Source organism: Protomyctophum bolini (genome assembly GCF_963924005.1).
Source record: "Protomyctophum bolini genome assembly, chromosome: 10".
Taxonomy (NCBI): Eukaryota; Metazoa; Chordata; class Actinopteri; order Myctophiformes; family Myctophidae; genus Protomyctophum; species Protomyctophum bolini.
Genome location: NC_137871.1, coordinates 33,051,702 through 33,076,052, shown reverse-complemented (window position 1 = coordinate 33,076,052; position 24,351 = coordinate 33,051,702). Strand labels below are relative to the sequence as shown.

Here is a 24,351-nt window from a genome sequence, read left to right as displayed (position 1 = left end):
ATTAATCTTCTAAATCCTTCTAAATATTTTCACAATTTTTCAAAAATAGCAGACCTACAAGCTCATAGCTGAGCTTGTAGATCTGCTATTTTTCAATAGCTAAATTATAACAATGTTTAAAACACCAAAAGGGGTTCCCGCCCAAAATGGGTTAAGCACTCCGGTACCCTTGAGATGTTTTAGAACTCTGGTGGCCAAACAGGTCACCACAATATGTCATTGTTTTTTAGAAAGTTGCTTTAATTTGTTGTTGTTTATTAGCTGTGACTTTTGTATTTTACATGTATGCCTTTTATTTCTTTCCAATTCCTAAATTGTAACTGAATGAATGGAATTCCCTCAAGGACCCAGAAACAGTTTCTCAGACTCTACAACAAAATAAACTACACACGCACTACACACTCATCTGGTGACACCGTGACTGTCAGACAAAGAGTAGCCCCAGCTACTAGATTATTTATTTTCTAGTGACCAAACCTGATTCTATTCTCATTAAATGAGGAGAATAGAATCAGGTTTGGTCACACTAGAACATTTTGTGTCCCATGTACGTTGGGACTTAATGCTCCATATCATACTAGTGCCAAAAATAACCTGTAATCTACAAGCTTAAAACGGGTCGCGGAAGCAGTGCCTTTTGAGCTTGAAGATCAGCTATTTTCAATTTGGCTTTAGGGAGCAGGAACTTCTCTGTTGTGAGTTTAATTTTCCTCACATTGGTTGGTTTAATCTCGGATCAGAATAATTAGAAATATGCCAAAGATTCGGGACATGGATTTTAACTCAACGGATTGACAAATAAAGTACAAGTGAAGAAGGCCATAGGAAACCTGGATTCCTACCTCAAACACTCTCAACATGCTGTATTCACAGTATGTCTAAAAACAGTAACCTACATTAGGCTACAGTATCTGTTGTTCTGATTTAAAAAGTGCTGACTGGAAGACTATCTGGCTGCATGGTATCTTGGGAATGTTGGTAAAGAGAAAATAGGCTGTACTCTTTTTCATGAAGGTTGCATAAGGCTATAAGCCCACGAATGTCAAAAGATGACGTAACGTAACCCGGTAATAGTCGTCCGAGTTCACGAACTGTTCACCATCCCTTTCTCAGACTGTAGAACAAGAAACTTAAGAAGTAAGAGAAGAGGGTTTATTTATCACTCACTCATGCAGCTACAAGCAGTGAAATGTTGGTGCTCCATGTTCCACAAGACACAACAACAGCAGTACAATAGCTTGATTGATTGATTGATTTAAATATTTATTAACAGTTTGCAGAATTACAGTACATTTCAAGCACAAACTCAATACAAAGACTGTTAACTGTGAGTGGACGACCCAATTAAGCATTACACTTGTTTACAAGAGGGTCCACCATGTTCAATTCATGATCAAAACATTTAGAGACGTACAAATAGACACTTCAATATAGTCAAAGAACAGAACAGGAATTCATCATAATGGAGGTAAAAAGGGAAAATAAACATATAAGTGAGGGAAAGGGGGGGGGGATGGTGGGGCGATTCTTTTTTTTTTTTTTTTTTACACAAATCTTCTGAATGCTCTAAGGGTGCGTTCAGAAATGCGCGGCTCTTTAAATCCTCCTTGTTGTCCCGCCCCGCCCCCATGCACCGCCACACACACACACACACACACACACACACTCACACGCTGACACGCACACCTGCGCGAGACAGACAACCAGCAGTTGTTTGTTTGTCAAAAGAGAAATAAACAATTTACTAATGTAAAGCAAACACCACGATGGAAGTTTTTTGAGTTGAGTAGAGTTCCCACTAGTGCTTGTCATAAGGATAAACATGCATGTTGTGACAGTGAAAGAGAAATAGAAGTTAGGTTAATTCATTGTGAGTTTATTCTTTAGGTGAGTGAGCTACAGTTAGCTACTTAGCACTAGCAGTGTGGGTGTGTGTGCGCGCGCGCTTATAGTTTAGTGTAACTTGTTGTATAGGCTAAATAAATACACAGACAGTGTTGTTTGTTTGCGTGTCTCAGCATAGGACATATTATGCAACATAACATATCTTATCGGCTCAGTGATGCAATGTTTTCACTGAATGCTCACCCCAGGATATTGGAGATGCCATAGGTTCATGTGGTCAAAAGGAAACTAGGAAAATATTGAACATAACACAACTGAAGAAGTCAAGTAGAAGACTGCTCAAAGTAAGAACCTTTTTACTTTTATGTTAATGTTATTCTGCTGCTGCTTGTGTTGTAGCAGGCCTACAGTATCATATTTGACTGAGGGGCTGCCCTTGGATTTTTTTATATATTTTTTTAATTTTCGTTTATGCTGTGTGTTTATCAACTAAAGTGATTGAGGCTGGCTGCTGCTCTATTGCTGTGATATTAGGGACCCTTATGATTGGGAGTTGGGACCCACAGGTGCAAATGAAACATATGTTCAGTGACTCTTTCTATAGCTCTGGAATTTGAAGGCTTGTGTGAATCACTGAATCTCCAGTGCAGGGGTGGGTAATTATAGCGGTCATGTTTGCATGTTTGGAATCTTAACAGCTGAAATCAATAATATATCAGTATTCCGATATTAACCTGCGGGCCGCATTAAGTGAAGGTGGGGGCTACATGCATGTGACCCCCGGGCCGCCAGTTGATATTAACCTGAGGGCCACATTAAGTGAAGGTGGGGGCTACATGTGACCCCCGGGCCGCCAGTTGATATTAACCTGAGGGCCACATTAAGTGAAGGTGGGGGCTACATGTGACCCCCGGGCCGCCAGTTGATATTAACCTGAGGGCCACATTAAGTGAAGGTGGGGGCTGCATGTGGCCCCCGGGCCGCCAGTTGATTTTAACCTGAGGGCCACATTAAGTGAAGGTGGGGGCTGCATGTGGCCATCGGGCCACATGCAGTGTGTGTGTGTGTGTGTGTGTGTGTGTGTGTGTTGTGCTGTATATCTACTGCTGAATGTGAGTAAACAGGGAACAGTAGCCTAGTTAGTATGTATTGTATATGTGGCGCTGGTCACTAAATGGTCCTATTACAGAAATTTACAGTAGGCTATGTGTGTGTTTGCCATTTCCTTTTAAGTTTAAGCTAAGGCTCTGGGCTTTGACATAACAGCCATCAATACTGTGTGTTTTCTGTTGTGGCTGAGTTGTGACATGGTGGCTGTATTCTCTCTCTCTCTCTCGCTCTCATACCTTTTAATTTCTTTGCTGAGCTGCTGCTTTGTAATATGCTGCATTGGTGCTATTTAAAAAAATGTATTTCAAGCTGTGTCTATTTTCACTCAATGACTTCTTGACTCTGGAATTGAAGGGCAAGGCGTTTGTGAATCTACTATACTGTGTGTTGTATTATTTCTGATGTTGAGGGTAGTGACTTGTGACAGGTTACAGATAACAGTATGATAAACTGTAATCTGTAACATGTTGAGTATATGTAGCCTGTGTGATTTCTGGTCTAGAGGGGCGGGTGCAGGCGAAAACAGCCGGTCGATCCTATTGGTTCACTGATCTGAGCGCCCTCCTCCCCTCCCCGGTAATATGTCTATGAGAACACTGACCACAGGCATTAAAAGGCATGAAGCTTCCGGTCATCACGGAAGGGGGCGTTCGGTAGGCCAATCAGAGGCAATGTAAATGTTTGTTTTCTCATGCCAATAAATAAGCTCCCTTGGATTTAAGTCCCAGAAAAGACGTGCTGTGATTGGCCAGTAGTCACTTGAGTGGCAGCGCACGCAGTGTGCCTTCCGCACAAGTTCTGCTTGACTTTGACACTTGACTTATCCCTACGTTGGAGACGCATTGATCCAATGAATTGTAGTGGCCAATGAAGCATCTATTTTAATCTCTCTCTGTGGTACCCTAAAACGTTTCCTCCTCATTGTCTACTCTGCACCATGACCACACTCCAGTTACAGAAACACTGTCACATATGCTGCTATGTATATAAGGGAATGTACATTGCTAGGCATGACAGAATTGTTGACCTATTATCTAAGGACATAAGTTCATATGTTTCATCATCTGCCAAAATGTATAAGCACTCACGTGTTTCAACTGCCTTGTTCATGCACAACAATGTCACAGCTAATACACCAGATATTGTTGTTGTTGATGAGGACAGTAGAGAAGTGACCATTTTGGAAGTGGCATGTACATTTGACCACAGTCTGGAAGAGGCATTCCTTACCAAGGTGCTTAAGCACCAGCGTCTTAAGGATGCTATTATACAGCTTGGCTACAGATGTAAACTACTTGTGTTCATATTTGGAAGCCTCGGTAATGTCCACAAATCAGTCGTGAGGGGCCTGCAGATTGCAGGCATGCCCAAGCCGAGAGCTAAGGCATCGGCAAAATTCTGTTCAGTGTCTGCAATAATTGGCAGTCGCCATATATGGAGAAGGCGATGCTTTCTGTACCCGTGATCTGTATCCTGAAGCACTTGTTGTAGAGTTTTCTCAAGTTTGCGCATCCACTATTGTTTGTGTTCAAGACATTTCTTGTGTGTGTGTGTGTGTGTGTGTGTGTGTGTGTGTGTGTGTGTGTGTGTGTGTTTAAACTTTAAAGTCAATATTGCTGGTTTAGTTTGCTGGTAGTTTGCTGATATACGACTCTATTTAGTTTGTGAAAATCACATTTATTTTCACTCCTTCAGAGTTACACACAGACATATCTCTGCTTTTCAAAACCAAGTGTTGAGTTGAACAAGAATATCAACTTCTGTCTGGCATGGATTCGTCGTCTAGCATGCGCCTTTATGCTTGATCATGATCTGGGCCGCCCTTTCACTGTGGAAAATAATGAAAGCGAAACATTAACCATGAGCAGCAGCACAGACGAGAAACATGACACGTCATGCACAAAAAAACAAAAACAAACAACAAACGCAGGCCTACCTGTTATCAGAACACAGCACACATTCGTTTGAATATACGATCCCGTCCATTCCACACACCTCGTCCAGGTTACGCGGACACGCGTAAGCTGGACCTACACGTACATATTGTCCGCAGTCGGGCTATCGAAAAAATTAAGACACATTATTATATTCCAACAACAAAGTAGCAAGGAGACAGCTGCTGTCATATCAGTGGTTCCCAAACATTTTCATGTCAAGGACCCCCAAATCGACACTAATTAGCCCGCGGACCCCCATCTGAAAAGATATGCCAGAGACCCCTATAATAAGAGAAGATTTTACGGCTCTAGCAGTGATTCTCAACCTGTTTAATTTCAAGGACCCTCAGTTTGACATGCAATAGGATACGGACCCCCATTTAATGGCGTTTCTATCTCTGTGAGTGTACAAATGGAACCGGTCCATTTGGACCCCCATTTGTACACTCTCTGAGTTACAGACCCATAAGGGTCCATTTGGTTCCAAACTACTCATTTAGCTCGGGACTCCCTGGAACTGCCTCAAGGACCCCTGGGGGTCCCCGGACCCCACTTTGGGAACCTCTGCATTATATGACTGATACATTTCTAACTCACCATTGTGCCATCATCAGAGGTTTCGCCTTGTGCCAAAACTAATAAAGAGAAGAGAAATGTTGAAGATTTTTCTTGTATTACAAGCTACAAGCCTATTACTGATAGCATGTTATTCATACAGTAGATATATTTGTGCATTTATCTGTCAAAAGGATAATAAAACACATAAAAATAAATATCTTTGTAAATCTCTATGCTATATGCCCTATAGGCTTACATTGTACGATATTTTTTGTATATCCAAACTTACCAATTAAGCACAGGAGTCCTAGTGCAAGAGTGAGCCTGGTAAAGTTCCACATGTCTGCTCTGCTCTGCTCTGTTGTGTTGTGTTGTGAGTGACTGGCAAGAGCGATCAGGTATGGCCTCTTTTATAATTGACCTTTAGCTCCCCCGCCCCCGCTTTTGTTTCCCAAGCCGTGACGTTTGCCCAGTGGTGGAAAGTTTACTCAAGTAACTGTACTTAAGTGCAATTTTGAGGTATTTGTAGCCTACTTGAGTATTTCCAATTTCCAATACTTTTACTTCTACTCCATTACATCTCAGATCCAAATATTGTACTTCAGCCCTATATACATTTCGGCCATTTGAAAATAGCCGATCTACAAGCTCACAATGTGCAATGCATTGTGAGCTTGTAGATCAGATTTTTTTATGCATTTGAAAACTTGTGAAATAGGACCTTCTACATAATGAGTATTTTTTTACTTTTGGTACTTTAAGTACATTTTGATAGTATAGTTTTGTACTTTTACTCAAGTACATTTTGTTACTTGTAACTGTTCTTTTTCTTTTGATGTAGCACTTTGAGATTTACTTGAGATTTACTTTGAGAAGTGCGTTACAAATACATTTTATTATTATTATTGTAACAGAGTATTTCTATATCAAAGTATTGATACTTGTACTTAAGTAAATAATATAATACTTTTTCCACCACTGTTTGTTTCCCAAGCTGTGATGTTTTCCGTTACGTCATTATCCAGAAACCAGTCTGGCCTCATGCCTTTGGTTGTTATGTAAACTTGTTCTGTAGAGATTGAATCATTTGAAAGGGCCTTTGGTCAGGCTGCATTCATTGACAAAGGTGACAGTAAGTGAGTGATTGAATCAGACAGACCATTGTGCTCTGCGAAAGAGACTGTATTGTTGTGTCATGTGACAGACAATAGCTACGCTTTCAAATATAAGGTGAGGTGAACAACAGGTAACATTTCACGAGTGATTAGATAATCATTGTAAGGGAGGATTTAACGGAATGATGCTGTATCCTGGTGTATCAGGGTAGTTTCATGCTACAAGGAAGATCATTTAAACATTACAACAATTCTGTGGAACAAGAAGTTCTCTGTGGCACTTTTATTCTTCCCAGAAAGAGGTTATTGAGGAACTGTCAGCATGAATATGTACTGTATAGTTCTCAAAGTGAGGCCCAGGCGCTCGCTCTCTCTCTCTCTCTCTCTCTCTCTCTCTCTCTCTCTCTCTCTCTCTCTCTCTCTCTCTCTCTCTCTCTCTCTCTCTCTCTCTCTCTCTCTCTCTCTCTCTGCTACAAAATATTTATGGTCACAAGTCTCACCACATCATACAATCCATAGGGGCATAATGCAGTGAGTTTGACATGACGAGGTGGTGCATTTGCCATCCACCACCACCAATGTTCTTTGAGCCAGCTTTTAAACAAGCGTACAGTCGTACACATGTTTTTTTTTTTTTTTTTTTGTCGATTATACATCCCAAAGAAAAACTTTTGGTCCAGAATAAAGAGGACACATTCCCCCTCCCATCTCTATGTCTGACAGAACACTTTACAGTTTAAACTGTTGGTTGTTGTAGTATGTATATACATGGCTTGACCCACAATCCCAGTAGTGTACATACGTACAGTAATCTTTTATAGAGACCTTAATACTGGAATCTTTTTTGGGCATATGTAATTATAGAGGAATCTTAGACACATTTTCAAAGGTTATAACAGCAGTTCCACAAGTTTCATAATATGATGAACAGCAGGTGTAATCATATAGAATGACGTGTTTGTACTTTTCTCGTTATCCCAGACTGTGTGTTCAGCAAACTCATCTTGAACCACATGAATTCACATGATGTGTTTTGTGCAAATTATTATATTTTCTCTGTGGTTAACACCCACGATCGCCCAAGGACGAAGTTCACCGTCCTTTCAATTAGTAACCAGGACGAAGTTTCATTAAAAAAACGGAGGTTATTGTATTGATATCAAAGCCGATTGCATCGCTCCACAGCCTGGGAGCGCCACACTCGATGTATCTGCTATTTCCAATACTTTTACTTCTACTCCACTACATCTCAGAGGCAAATATTGTACTCTTTCTCCACTACATTTATTTGAAAACCTTTGTCACCAGTTACTTTGTAGATTTTAATTATTATTACAAAACATACATTAACCACTTCAGCTCTTTATACATTTCGATCTGGGATTTCCAAAGGATTTGTATACATTTGAAAACTTGAAACGGGACATTCTGCATAATGAGTAGTTTAACTTTTGGTACTTTAAGTAGGCTACATTTTGATGCCAATACTTTTGTACTTTTACTCAATAACATTTTGGATTCCGGACTTTAATTTGTAACAGAGTATTGCAGTATTTCAGTATTGCTCATTTTACTTAAGTAAAACATTTGAGTACTTTTTCCACCACTGGTAGGCAGGCAATCCTGGGTGAGGCTCCCAGGCCTAATTTCATTAGGAAGCTCCAGGGCAGTGCGTGGGAAACGTGCTCAGAAAGCCAGCTGACAGACATGTTCAAACTTCAAATACATGCATACGTCATCTGAGATGACTAACTGTGTTTGAACACTGTTCACCTTGTGGACCAGTTAGTTCTCAAACTTTTACCCCCAAACTGATATGTGTTTTGGCGACCGCATGTGTAACCACATATGTATGCTTATGACAGCGACTGGTGTCACGCACTGACTCACGCAAGCACACACACGCATGGTGGAGACTCGAGAGCACTGCTGGAGACTGACTGTTTGATTGAAACCTTTTATTTTAGGGGAATCCATTGTCTTTTTCAATGGCACCCTGTGTACAAAAAGGAACATTTACAACAATGATTTTACTACATGACATAGACAACTTAAAACCAAATATTACAAAAAGCAGGTGCATAAGCCTTGGTCAGCTAAAGATCATTTAAAAATAGCAAACGAAACATCAACTTTTCTTGACATTGATTCATTCCATATATAGACCTTCTTCGAGTCCGTAGCAATCTCAGATGTCGTTTTGCCAATATCGGGCATAGGCCACAGCTGATGGGGTAGGTTCTGCCAGGTCTTCTGGACTGCACCAGGGCCCGGCATCGGCACATGCATTGTGACATTGTCTGTACTGATCCACAGCTGCATGTGTCTTCTGTTGTGTAGTTCCAGACTCATGAATGAATGAAGTATGTACATTTATATATATAGACCATACACCCTGAAGGCTCTCTCAGCTTAGAATTGGCTTTTAGACACCTTCAGCATAAGCTTATCTTGAGATCTGGTACTGGTACCATAACTTGATGTATTGGGATATAGCAGTTTTGTCAAATACCGTTTGCCAAGAAGTGCTTTGTATGTAAAGGGGTAGAGGGTAACATGTTGTTTCCTTAGGGGCAGTGAAGAAGACCATTCTACTGAAATGTATAGTGTACAGTGTTTACAAAGCAGGCTATACTTTGCAGGCTGCTGAGAACTGCCCTGGCACGGCAGAGCTTTATTTGACAGAGTGAGAAATGGGAGGTGTGCTGTGAAGAGAGCCTCATTTAAGTGGGGGGTGATGGGGGTTAGGTTGCGCACAGGTGGTGAAAAACAACTGTGCTGTTTTCGTGCTCAGACGCACCCACCCACCGTAAGAGAGTGGTTGCACCACTCAAAAATACCTTATAGCAGCAAGCTGTGCATGAGACACAGACACACTCAAATTAATGACTATAAGGACTCGTTGACTGTGCTCTCGCAGTATGCTTTTCAAGATATAAGTCCATAGCGATAGTTAGTGTATTTTGTTCTTTGAACAAGTGAGCTTCCTGAGCTTCCTGTTCCTAAACACGGACAGTATGACCAGGACGTTCCCCACGATGTCCACCACTATGGTGAAGATCAGCACGCTGGCCAGCGCTGTGGACACTCCCGGGGGAACCACGGCGGCAGAGCTGTCGTTCTGCCGGGACACACAGTGCTGAGCGCCCGCACCGCTGCTCACATTCACAGCCTCCACATCCATCACATGTCCGTCATGTGGAGCTCTCCATGCTCAGACTGACCAACGGCTGTTTTGTTTGGACTCAATTCAACAACTTTACATGAAAGAACTTCATCATGACCGGCGAATCATCATCTTCCTCTCGCACTGAAAGGTTGCCCGCTGCTGACTGTGCAGGGCATAGCCTATAGCCTACTGTCCAAAGACTTTTCCTCCTTTTTGTGCCCAGCCACACCAAAGGTCAATTCAAAATGTGAAGGCGCCCCCCTGTGTGCAAAACAAGTGAGCGTGTTTTCACTTTGATGGGATCACTCTGTAGGCTACTGTAGTCTGTAAATGTTTATTTATTGTACTTGTCACAATATAGTAATTTAGATAATAGACATTTGTAAAAAAATATATATATATTTTTTAAGTCTAATTTAAATCATCTAAAATCAAATGTTGGCCTATAATGACTTAATAATAATAAACTTTATTTAGATGGTATCTTTCATGACAATGCCTTTCATACAATATTTTGTTTAGGATATAGAATGAATTGTAGGACTATTGGTAAAATGTACTGTAATTCACAAAGTTGAAGTGAATTTAAAAAAAGAATAATTCACAGCATTTGTAGTATTAGTATTGAATTACTATTAGTATTGAACGGGAAAATGGATGGATGCACATGGGACATATCCTCAGTGATGTATCCCGTCAGTGGGTTGATTGCAAATAATGTGTGGTTGTCACGCGTGGATTTGTCAGTGTCATCGTGGGCGTCACAGCAGTGGGCCGCCGCCCACCGTCTGAGAACCATTTGTAATGGCCAACATTGGTCACACGAGGGCACCATTTCCATGCATGTGAAAATTAGACACTGAATAATTATGATAGGCCTACATAATAAATCAATACAATAAAAAGACACACAAATCCATAAAGTAAATGGGCAGGGATTTCATCTATAAAAGGGTAGGCTACTCTGCCATTAGCTCTGGTCCATAGCTATAATGCTTCTATGATTCTGCCCTGGACCAGAGCTACCCTGCCATTATATTAACGCGTTTTGATAAATGATTATAGGCCTAGTAACTCTTCCCTTCCCAACCTATTGTTCGAATTTCGAGCAAATGTCAGTAAAACCCTCGGTGTTCAATTTATCCATTTCTAACTCTAAACGTGGACGGTGGTTTAGCTTACACTGTCTAGAGTTAAATGGACACTATAGTTGTAGCCTACATGTGGTAACAGCCAACCAATCTGTCGGATAGCAAAAGATGAATGGCTATTTAAAAATTAAGAAATTAAATGAAATCACATTAGGGCAGGCTACATAAATAAAAGTGCGCCCCGCGCGGCTCTGTTGTGCGTCTGCAATGCGTTAATAGATCATAGATGCTATAAAGAAAAACGACAACTTTAAAAGCAGGACAGGATTCAGGACAGGAGTCATAAAGTTAAACCATCCATGCATATCTGCGCTTCCATTACGCATCATCCAGTAGCCTAGCCTCTACGCACCTTATTGGACGCGCGCGCGCTCGTGCCAGAATGGAGCGGACAGAGGACGATTTTGGCTTCATGTGGACGATATGCGACGATATGGAATACAATAACTTCTCATAATTTCTTCAGCGCAACAAATGTTTTCTTTCATTACAAATGTCAGAATAGGCTGTATACATTTAGAAGAAGTAGGCTATATGCTATGCCCTGCACAGTCAGCAGCGGGCAACCTTTCAGTGCGAGAGGAAGATGATGACTTCGCCGGTCATGATGAAGTTCTTTCATGTAAAGTTGTTGAATTGAGTCCAAACAAAACAGCCGTTGGTCAGTCTGAGCATGGAGAGCTCCACATGACGGACATGTGATGGATGTGGAGGCTGTGAATGTGAGCAGCGGTGCGGGCGCTCAGCACTGTGTGTCCCGGCAGAACGACAGCTCTGCCGCCGCGGTTCCCCCGGGAGTGTCCACAGCGCTGGCCAGCGTGCTGATCTTCACCATAGTGGTGGACATCGTGGGGAACGTCCTGGTCATACTGTCCGTGTTTAGGAACAGGAAGCTCAGGAATGCAGGTGAGATATATATAGATATAAATATACGTATAGAGGCGTATGATCTTCTGAAACTGAGCACGTTTCTTAATTAGATTTATTTTATTAAAGCACTTTAACCCTCTTTTCGGTCAAACGGACCTGTGCCTCCTACCTGGACGATATTTCCCTACCTAAGACCTAAAAGATATCGGCACGTTTTGCTGGGGACCCCCTGGAAACCCCTCAAGGACCCCCCGGGGGTCCCCACTGCTTTGAATCAGTGTCACAATCATTTTCACCATATTTTATCTTTGGCTATAAAAAAAGATGTATGAAGATATACAAGCTCACAGCATGGCACTTGTGCTCTGATATGAGCTTGTATATATGCTATTTTTGAATATACATTTGAAATTTTGACTCAAATCATTGTTTTGGGGGGTCCAAAAATGTTGAGATGAGGGTCTGTGGCCAAATACATATTTTTGCCTGAGAACCACAGATAGCAACAGGTTTTTCAGAAAACTTTAGAACAGAATTCTATATAATAATCATGTATATTCTTAAAACGATCATTTGGCACAAACTGAGATGCATCAGGGTTTGCTGGCAAATACATATAATTTTGGTGGTCCTTGACATGAACATGTTTGAGAAGCACTGATGTGGAGAGGAGAGTGGACATTTGGACAAGGCAGCATTACATCAAAGTATAGCCTATATGAAACCCAACATCTCGTCACAAAAAATACTTTATACTTCTAAATGAATCAAATGATGTAGTATAAATACATGTTAGCCAGTATCTGTTCAGGGATGGGTTCTAACCACCACTCTCTCTTTCTCTACAATTTTCATTTACAATTTAGGCATTTAGCAGACGCTCTTAATCCAACTGTTCAGAATCAGACTATACATCTTTGTCTTTGTCAATAGTTAAAAGTATACCTGCGGCTAATAAGACATATTCCGTAATACATCATAATTGCCCTCGAAATCTAACATTTAAAACACCTTATTTAATAAGGTGTTTTATTTATTATTTACACCTTTTATTTATTTTAGAATTAGGTCATTTTTGTGGATGTAATTTGTAATTTGTGTGGACAAATACAATATTTAAAGGCGTAGTGAAATGAAAAATATGTTTTCACACTTTTAGACCACATCCGTGGTCATCATATGAGCATACCTAACAATGGATGCCAATTATTTTTGTGTATTTTTATATCAAGCATAGCATAGCATAGCTACCATCCCTAGCTACCGTCCCATCGCCTGAAGGGATGCGACGCTCTGATTGGTTCAGAAACTTAAGAGCGGTGTTTCAAGTTGAAACCGTCTGAAACTTCAAAATAAAATGCCCACCATTTCCGTTTAACGCCTTTAAGGTGTTTTTATTTTTCGATTTTAGTTACAGAGGGCAATTATAATGTATATTAAGCAGGGGGGCAGTCAGACAGATATTTTGTGAAGCCACTAAGGAAATCGGGACTTCCTGAAAGTTCATATAATGGCCTGTTGTGGCGCTGTCATTGGGCCCCAAAAAACCCAATATCTCCATAGAGGCCCAACTTCACCTAAACTGTATTACCTTAATAAACATCATCATCATGAATACTTTCTGTTTCCAGTCACTAGTTTAAAGTCTCATTTCTCATGTCATAATATTATTTTTGGAAAATTATGGTCCCATTTATTAAAAAAATGATTGATGATATGATCAGGAGCCACCCGCCCATTCGAGTCAAAATAAAGACCAACGAAGAAGAAGGGGGGAAGTCCCGCCTCGTTGTCTGGGCCAGCCAATGGCCAGCTGGGCCCAAACAGATCTAGAAAGATGGCGATTTACAATTCAAGGACTGACTGGCTTCATCTTACGTCCATATCAGACCCGGGGAATGCTTTGTCCATTTTTTTTTTTTTTTACAGTCTATGATATTAAGTAATATTTGTCTTAGTAGCCAGGGATCCTTTAATGTGTAATGTGACACTAATCTCTTTATAAATAACACTCCATCTGAGTGGCTTCCTCCTTGGATTTACGACACAGGTACATGATGATCAAATCCTGTACTGTCCAGGCTAGTGGAGCTGCACATGTACAGTAGCTCATTATTACAGTAACCTATAAATATAAACATTACACTCAAACTATACATGAGCAACGAGACAAGCATCAAGCAGCATATGTGGCGGACAAGTGCAGTGATTCAATGCAAAATGCTGGCTCTCATATTAGGCTATACTTTATTTAATGTAACCCCCCCCCCCCCCCAGTAACAGTGAGAGACCAAGTGTACTGTATATACATAGGGTCCATTTGGAACTCCCCCAAAGAGTCCATGAAGGTGGAGAGCCCTATATACATCACATTTCAATGTTCAAGTACTTTTCCTCTACAGCTTTATTTATAGTCTCCCTTGTCCCATCATCAGACAGGGGGAGCCTGTTAAGATAAGACCTTTAGTCGCCAGAGGCAGCACAGCAGTTACAGTATAAGATACAGCAGGGTAAAGACATCACACACACAATAAACACTACCAATAATAATGACAGAATACAATATACATTCTCAAGTTGGGGCAGAAGGTCCTGGGTTTGATTCCAGCTGGAGACACTGTCGGCGCTGGGGGTGTGTTCTCATTATGCAGGACAAAATAAATAATAAGATTACACACACAGTAACCATGACAGAGTGTGTCCTTACTGTAATGAACTATTGTTACTTGTACAGTTGTCTTGCCCCCCACCTCCCATCTATATAATTAACATGCATGATTTTGAAGATGAGATTAAAGTCTATTTTGATATCCTACGTGAGCTATCATACACCATTCATTGTGTTTCCCTGTTACATTTACAAGCGAAGAATCCGTCAATGTTTATCCCCACTTTCATCCAGTCAGGATAGACAGGATACAGAATACAGATTCAAGTGGAATTGGAAGTGATGACAAAGAAATGAGCAGACAAAATTGGAACTGGAACACCAATCAAGCTGATTGACTCTATCGCGATTGGTTGAAAATGTGTCACCTACCTAAAAATGCATTTTCTGTTAACACTATACAGCAATGATTACTATCAGAATATACAAATAATGTCAGAATATCACTAGCCTATTAAGCCCTGTTTCAAATACCTTTTTCCCCCCCTCCATTTCCTTTCATTTCATTTCTCTGGAAAATATTAGAATGTTTCAGGAAAATGCCTATACATTTTAATACAGCAATGTGCATTGATATTGACATTACAAAGAAAATGCACTGCCAGTGCCTACCTCACTGTACAGTATATACTAATTAACTTTTATAAAACAGAAGAACCCACTATTAGACAAGTCACAAGACACTAATCAGCCTCAGACCATTGCAACTAATTGTTGCAAAACTTTAACCTAACTGTTCGCTAGGCTTTAAATTGAAATATGATATAACACAGCTAACATACAGTACTGTACGTGCCTCAATGTCCTCTTATGTTAACCAACAAAGCGGACAAACCAGTTTGACAGCAGCCAGCATGGCATGTAATGGAAGTCTCACAAAACATTTACAATCATTATGTGGCATACCGCATACATTGAGACCACGGTTGACTGGTCCCACACAAGAGGGCAAGAGGGTACGAGTAATCTGTCCATTGAAAAGTACATTCTGCTCCACACTGCCTGTCTTTCTGCAATTAATCCAAATTTCAGTCAGATGACTCTCAAATACATTGAGAACATTAATAGCTTGAGAAATATTTATTTATAAAATGTTTATAGATATGTTTATCCCATTTAGTCCTGACCTCGAAAAAAAAAAAAAATCTAAATCCTTCTGAAATAAATATTTTCACGATTTTTCAAAAATAGCAGACCTACAAGCTCGTAGCTGAGCTTGTAGATCTGCTATTTTTCAATAGCTAAATTATAACAATGTTTGAAACACCAAAAGGGGTTCCCGCCCAAAATGGCTTATATTTGTTCTTGGCGAGGCGTTCAGACTCTGCTATACTTTACTCCCTTTGGCCGCAGCCAAAATCATATATCAATTTGGCAGTCGCCGGTCCTCCTTGGCCTGAAAAAGTTTGAGAACCACTGATTTAGAAGGCATTTGTAGAATCGGCCTCAGGTCTTATAGTCAGTTCTACTGCATAACCCGTGTTCCCCGCTATTTAATCCAATATTCTATGCTGCCTAGATTGTCTTATTACCTTTGGAGCATACGCCGAAGCAGCTTTGATCAACGAAATCTGTAATAAAAAAAACTGTAATACATTATTACATTAGCCCCTCCCCCTTTATCATACAACTACAGCTGTGGGTGCAGCTTCAGTTCAGGTGGATCACCACCCATCACCACCCACCAGGCAAACCAGGCATACTTAATGAACTGGTGGGCGTGCACTGCCCACATAAAAACAACATTTTAACAAATACTGTACACTTTTTTGAAATTATACCTCCTTGTATAACAATAAGAACTGCTGATCATGTTTTAGGGTGGGAAAAAAATCATGGCACTCCATCTTTAAAGCACAATGAAATGTAGAACATTTGGTTGTTAATGTTACCCCAACTTTCAGCAACTGTCAAAATTCCCCTAGTGTGGTTGAATAGAAAACAATGTGGGATATGTTAGACACCTTTACAAACACATTGGTGAAGAAATATATTCCCAGATTTGACATTATTTTCACAATATTCTCTGTTTTTAAGGGCAAGGACAATCACACAACCTTATTTACACTGAGTGAAAAAACGAATTTGTTTTTTTGCAATAGAATAACTATAACTGTATATTTCCTAGCTATTATAGCTATATTTGTGCAATTTCTAATGCCTATCTATCTACTACTCCACTACATGTAGGCCTATCCTGCAGCACATACACATCACAGTAATGAAGTGCATTTACTTGAGTACATTTTTCTCTCTGGGGAATGTTGATGGACGGCGTATGATATGTTGTACACCGTGTGACAACAACAACGATGCAACAATAGGAAGCCTGCAGCCCAGTAACTATAATATTGCGTTCGGGGGAGGGTTAGTGTTACTTTCTGTCAAATCAGACGGCACACCTGGGCATATCAACCGTGTGCCGCGGCACACAGGTTGGGAATCACTGTTGTACAGTGTTTGCAGCAGCTCAACACATTAGAGAAGACACAGAGCCACCACTGGATCATCACTCCATGCATAATTAATCTTATCTTGTACGCCACTTTGATTCCTGATGTGATAAGCGGTTATGTCCCACAAGACAAAGATCAGAATTTCAGATTATTACAAATGCAATTAATGGTATAATGTGTAAACTGAAGTTTAGTAAAGTCTGAAATGGTGCTCCACGAAAATAATTTGACAACAGAATTCCTTTTAAGTCGAGTCCTGTCACCTATAGGAAAAAATATGCTCCATTAATTTCCTTAGCTTTCATAGTTGGTATGCTTTATAGAAGTCTCATGTGGAACGTTCTTGGCCAAAAGCGCTGCTTTGCCTCCCGACCTTCTAATTGCTTTCAGGATGGTTGAAGTTATACGTTTTCAGACACTGCAGTCTGCAGGTCTGATTGGTAGCTTGACTTGGATTACGATTTCGATATTCTTGGCTGGGCTGTCGGCTGCCTAGGGCTAACTTATTACAAAATGGCTCTCCAGCCCCTTCAACACAAGTACATAAAGTAGTCGCTATACTAATTCATCTTGGGTGCTGCTTTTGCCAAAATATTATTTTGATGGCAAAGGTAAGTCCTTTATTGAGCTTGACAGGGAAATGTAAGATACAGCAGAGGGCAAAAGAAAACTGTACAGCAGGGTAAAAATAAATCACACACAAAATAACCATTTATAATGAATGAAACGGTATAGGCTATACAGTATACACCCTGGGCCTCAACAAAAGCCTTGCATTGTGCAGCATAAAATACATAAGAATCCACACAGAACAGTAACCATGTGTCGGTGTCAGTCCTTACAGTAATTAACTGTTGTTACCTCAGAGCTAATTAGACTATTAAAATGTCTAATCATGGCAAATTTGTGACCAATTGCTGATTTGTGACTATAATGGCTAATGACTTTGGGAGAATGGAGGGTGAATTAAGGCAGCAAAACGGTAGCACCAAAAAAAAGTCCTTGCGGCCTTGTTTCCATCTAGGCTCTATATGCAATCAATTCATAGACATGACATGAAGAATAACAACAAATGTATATATCATCACAGTAAAAAATAAAACACTGCATGTACAGAGTGGAAGAAATATGGGTGTAGGGGTGATCAAGTGTCTATTGGGAGAAGTGATCATTTCCTCTCCCGCTCCAGTGCGAGCTCTTCCACATTGTCATTATTTCCTCTTTTTTGTATTTTTTTGGCCTTTTTTTATCCACACCGTCGGGACTATAAGGAATTATGACCAACAAGTACTTATGGACATAAACAGTGCGATTGCGCACCGAATTCCGAACCTTTTTACCAAAAATCCGCATTTCGGGTGGAGATGGGGAAACTGTGCTGGCCTTGTCGCACGATCGAGCAAACGAGGAACCAGCACTGTCTTCAATCCTCCTAGCCAACATGAGATGTCTGTGTTAAAAACAAAGACAGTAACCACAATGGATGACCGCCTGGCAAGTGGCATGAGTTAAATTCAGCCCGGAAACTAGGAATACTTGCACCAGACATGGCTAACGGAGCTAGCTATCTGTTAGCTCGATCACCCCAACTGGTGCAAAGATGTTAAAATCCTGAACAGCCTGCCTTCCTTATTACCTACCATGTGAATTCAGTGTGGTGATTGTAGCCGCTGTTAAAAAGGAGCCGGTTGTTGAGAAGGAGGTCCAAAAATAGTCTAAGGACACAGACGCTATGCTATCCTGTTTTACCAGAATGACTAGGGTATGTTTAAGGACGCAGCTGGGAATAACATCAACACATTATCAGACTCTGTCACTGGTTTTATCAGCACGTGTATAGACGGCATAGTTCCAAAAAAGACTGTTCGGATCTATCAAAATCACGAACCGTGGATCGACAGCGGAGTATGTGCACAACTGCATGAACGGGACGCCGGTTTCAGATCCAGCGACATGGCAAAGTGCAATGCACATAGCCCTAAATGCCACCATCAGGAAGGCAAAAAAGGCCTACTCCAAAAAGATGGAAGACTATTTTGACAGTGGCAACATCATCCCCAAAAAGGTGACATGCCTGAACGACTAGAGACTTGTAGTCAGCAAATACTTTGAGAGGCTGGTGAGGGAATACATCTGCTCAACGCTGCCTGTCTAGCTGGATCCGTGGCAGTTTACATAACGCAAAAACAGATCCACCGATGACGCTATTGTTATGGCTCTCCATACAGTCCTCTTGCACATGCAAGCAGCTGAAGGACAAATATAATGTATGTATGCTGTTTGTGTACTCCAGCTCAGCATTCAACACCACAGTGAAACTTGACACAAAGCTCAGAGACCTACAGTAGCTATACGTACATCCAAGCATGTAGCAAGACTTCCTGTCAGTCCACAACAGGTGGTGAGAAAGGGGAACATCACATCTGACCCTCAACACTGGAACACCCCAGGGCCCTTTTTGAAACTAGCTCCTCGCCACTCGCCCTACACACTTCCACTTGGTTTGAGCATAGATATATAAATAATAGAGACGGCACTGGGATTCCCATCCCATCCAGTGCAGTCTCTATGATTTACAATATGCTCAATACGAATAATGAGAACTGTCTGTAACTTGTACATTTTATTTTTGTAGAAGAGGCAAGCTAATATTGTTTATGCCGTTTGCTTTGATGGAATAATTGATTGAACAATGAACACACGTCTACGTTGTACTATGATTTGGTTTTTGGTGTGTATACTTCTAAATAAAGTCTTAGTGATTATCGTGTATTAATGTAATTATAGTAAACTAATACTATATTATACTAAAAAGGGTGAAGCTAAAACAGTACAATGTTTCACGTTTACTTACACATAAATGGTAAATGGTGCATTTATATAGCGCTATAAGGCGCTTTACATAGATTGTGCATTACATTCACCCATTCACACACACATTCATACACCGATGGAGGCGGAAACCATGCAAGGCACCAACCAGCACATCAGGAGCAATTTGGGGTTCAGTGTCTTGCTCAAGGACATTTCGACATTAACTCTGGGGACTGGGGGAGCCCGGGTTTGAACTGGCAACCTTGTGCTTTCCATCCGGCAACTCTACCCCTGAGCCACCGCCATACAAATAAATTACACAATCAACACAAACACTTTATTTAGAACCCAAATCAATCATATTACGGCGTACATGTTCAATCAATTATTCCATCAAAGCAAACGGCATAAACAATATTAGTTTGCATCTTCTACAAAAATAGAGCAGCACCACCAGGCTAAGGAACATCCGTGAGGTTGCTGAAGCAAGGCATGAGTCTTGCTCAGTGTCCTGATGGCGGGCGATGCCTTACTCGGCGGTCTGATGACAGGCAATGCCGATAGGCTGGCCTTAGACCCAACCTACTGTGGATTACCAGGGACTAGTTGACACTGGTACTATCTCAGATACTATTTGTATTTTTTCTTGTGGAAAAGACCCATTGGTTGTACGGCTGCACAGCCTGTAAATAAGAGGTTGTGCTGTTTGTGAAACAAGCTTGTAAATATCTGGAAACCCCTTACTTGTATGTGCCGTTTGTAAACTAGCTAAGAGAGACCCTACCCTGTTTGTGTGTGGAACGAGCTTCTACATTTGTCTTCCCTTGATCTCCTAACCCGAGGGGGGTCATCTTCCCTTTCTTTGTTTTTTTTTTAAAAGAACACGATGGGAACTATGCACAGAAACAAATTTCACCCACTTTTTTTACTTGTAAAACTGTGATGAGACAATAAAGTCTTTGTTATTCTGATGCATCATGCTACGTTCTTTTAGTTTAAAAAAGTTTCATTGAGTGGCACAGTTCAGTTTCACAACAAAATAAAAATGTAGCTTCAGTGAAATGTAATCCTATATGGATTGTACAGTGATAGTAATAATCGGATTGTTACTATCACTGTACATTCCATCTAGGATCCTGACATTGACAGTCATTCAGATGCCAACTCCTACACGTTTTTGTATTATTAAAATCCATCCATCTTGAGCAAATATAGCCGCATGAATCAAAGAGTAGTGTTCGTGCCAGTCAGCTTGGCGGATGAGATTTCTAGCGAAGGTGTTTGTAAATGATGGAACGCAGCCAGAGGCTTTGACAGATGGAGGAACACGTGACCCCAGGAGTTGGTACTGACGTTGAGCCGTCGGTACGCAGCCGTGCGTGTTTCAGGAATGCTAATCCAACTAGGCAGAGCAGGCTCTTGCTTTGTCTTTAGGATTGTTGATCTCTCACGCTATACATTCTGTACTGTTTTATTACAGGCAGCTTCCCCTTTCTCTGTACTGCACTCTGCACAGCACATTTTACAGTATGCCATACAAATGCCTGAGTGTTAAACATTAATTTTGAACCCAGGGGTCTAGTCTAGTGGGTTCAAGTGTCTGTATGAAGCCGAGTGGAGGGGGATATTTTGTACTGCCCACCTACTGTACTTCTATGGGCTGGGGCGGCACCTGCTGGGCAGAGGGGAGTGGGATGAAAGTGTCCGTGTCCTCTGGGCTCTTTCCTACTCACTGGCAGGTAAGCCAGTATAGTAGGGTTAGCACACATCTGTGTGGGAGAAAAAAATCACACCTGTGTGGAATTGAGGGGCGCTCTTGTCATCGTACTTCAATTTATGTTAGCGGACATTTGACATTCCTATATAAGGTACATAAGGTGGTCCCTTATTGGCCAAGCGCTCCCACCAACATGTGATTGTTTAGCCGATTTGCTCGTTTACATATGACGTACGTTTTCCCTTCAATGTCAATGGCGTTTAATGTTTTGATGTTTAATTTACGTCATATTTAGCGGAATTATCAGCTCTTATCATAATACATCATGAATGCATAATCTCATACTGGCCAATCAGAATTCCTGTTGCCTGTGATTGGTTAACTGATTTGCTCGTTTACATACAGTATGACGTAAAGTTTCCCTTCAATGTCAATGGCGTGTAATATAACGTCATATTGAGGCACATAATTATGACCTAATTTCTCCTTTCATTGTCAATGGCAAATATGAGACGTGAGGAGAAAGCTGTATATAGGAGTGATCATCATACATCACATTCCAGTCAATCACAGTTGGTGACCTCACCTTTTATCTTCACTTATTAAGCCCTCGGCCATTCAAATCAAAGCTATGTGGTACACACGACACACAAAGCTGGGCATAGGAGGGGCTAGCACCGCTCAAAAAGCTAAAAATCACACGTGAAGTGAGGGGTGCTCTTATCGTCATCACATATGAGCCAATCACAATGGGCGTCCTGACTTTTCTGTCATTCCGACCCCATCACAATTGACGTCCTCAATTTTCTGACCTTACTTTTTATCCTCAATATGTATACTTTGCTCAGCCAATCCAATCATCGTTTTGGGGTGATCAGCCAATCAATTAATCGCTAACATTCACACGCACACACAAACCTGGGCTGGGCACAGGAGGGGCTAGCGCCCCTCAAAAGATAATTTGAATTTTGAAAACTTTAGAAAGTTCAAGAGTGCCTGTTTTATCTATAAATGTCTAAATGATTTAGCTCCCACTCCTCAAGGAATTTATACATAAAAAGAGAGACAGTGGGTCTGACACCAGGTCTGCATCAAGGGGTGACAGAAAGTCTACCTTCAGTCAAAATGTACTGTCCATAAAAGGTTGTGAACACTGGAATGAGCTCCCTCTCACACTGAGGAAGACCCCCACTTTCACAGCTTTTAAAGGACAATTGAAACAATGGTTAAAAAATAGCCAGTCTTGTGATCATGTATGACGCTTAATTAGTCCAAAATAGAGTAAACCTACCCTAATAATAGTTTAATCTTTTCTTATTTTGTATTCTTACTAGTCTTATCACGTTTGAAATGTACTAGGTATTTGTATGCTATGTCCTGTATGTCAGTCCTGTTTGTATTGTTTGATGTTTGGGGACTGCAGATGAAAATTAGCATGTTTTTGATATATTTACACTGCAAAACAGACGAAAAAACAAACAAAAAACATAACAAAAACTCACAGACACAAAGGTAAACAGAAAAACAGTACAGCATTTTTCAAGTTGAGTGTAAGGCTAGACAGGAAAAGAGCAGAAGACATGGCTCACAATATATCAGATATATGACCTTGTCAAAGTCCCGGCCTGCATCCAGCCCTCGCTCGCACCCCGTGGAGACAGAGGCCCCGGAGACCCCCAGCCCACCACCACGTGACTAGCCGGAGGCTCCCGGACCCCCCGCCCCCCAGCTCACGACCAGCTACAAACCGGGCACCTACGACTTCTTTAAAGCATTTTTACAGACACAACCACTACACGACACTTTTACAGACCCAACAACCTCTACACATACACCGAAACACCCAATTACAATATCACAGAAGTCCACCTAAGTATGAATCTTTCCATTTTTGATTGTAACCTTGCAGTCATTTCTTCCATTATATAAACCTGCTTCAGTCTCTGTTTCCATTGGGTTATAGTAGGTGGTTTTTATCTCCCTCCAATTTACTGTTATCATTTTCTTAGCAATCAGTAAAAGTATCCTTAATATGTAACTCCAATCACACACCTCCTCTGGTATAATTCCAAGCAGACATAACTCAGGACCAAAAGGAATATTCAACCCTAAACATTTTTCGATTCCCTTATTAACCTTTTTCCAAAACCATGAAATTATTGGAATAATTGGAATTATTGTGTATGGTCTCCGATTTCCCCACATTTTCTCCAACATAGATCTAAGGATGGTGTTTTCACATACTATGAGAAAATGACCAGAGGAGTATTGAAATATCTAGTTTTGAGTTTCCAATCAAATTCCTTCCACATCTGGCTATTTATCCCCTTGTGTGGCAGCCTTCACACATATCCTCCCAGGTTTTGTCTTCAATAATTATATTTAGTTCCAATTCCCATTTATCCTTAATGTACCATGTGTTTTGAGAAATATCATCCAGCGCTTTATATAAATTGGAAACATGTTTTTTAGTTGGGATTTTATCAATGAAGTATACCTCGATGTCGTTTGGGTTCTTACTAACCAGCTCTCTCTCTATGATCTGTGATATAATGTCTTATTTGGAAATACCTAAATAAATCACTTGAAGGGAGTTTAAATTGCGTCTGGACTGAGCAAAGGATTTAAAAATCGTTCCGTCAAATAACTGATTTATGGTTTTAAGCCCCTTATCAGCCCAACGACTGAATCCAGTATCACTTATGGATGGAGAGAAATCAGTATTACCCTCTATTGGCATTGCCCTTGAGACTGACCCTGGTCCCCACAATGTTTTCCTAACTGCTTCCCACACCTTTAATGTATGCTTTATCCATTCATTTCCTATTTTAATTTTGTTTTTATCAATTTATCAAGGAAGGGCAATGTTGACAGAGACACCCCTTTGATTGTCTTCTGTTCTATTTGGGTCCAACCTGTCTCTTCATCATTACTTATCCAT

The 24,351-nt window shown here is 40.8% G+C and overlaps 1 protein-coding gene and 1 long non-coding RNA gene across 2 annotated transcripts in view; one reads left to right on the top strand and one right to left on the bottom strand.

The window, feature by feature from the left end:
* Positions 1 to 4,611: 4,611 nt before the first annotated feature.
* Positions 4,612 to 5,847, bottom strand: LOC308322479. Its single transcript, XR_013964724.1, has 4 exons — positions 5,740 to 5,847; positions 5,490 to 5,527; positions 4,892 to 5,013; positions 4,612 to 4,783 (listed from the first exon to the last, which is right to left on the bottom strand). It is a non-coding gene; the product is annotated as an uncharacterized lncRNA (long non-coding RNA).
* A 5,481-nt stretch (positions 5,848 to 11,328) lies between these two features.
* The window catches only part of mtnr1c (melatonin receptor 1C), a 30,624-nt gene continuing 17,601 nt past the window's right edge, over positions 11,329 to 24,351 (top strand). Inside the window, exon 1 of the mRNA XM_080774744.1 lies at positions 11,329 to 11,791. Coding sequence (XP_080630870.1) covers positions 11,587 to 11,791 — 205 coding nt within the window. The 5' untranslated portion in view covers positions 11,329 to 11,586. The remainder of the gene's footprint in view (positions 11,792 to 24,351) is intronic.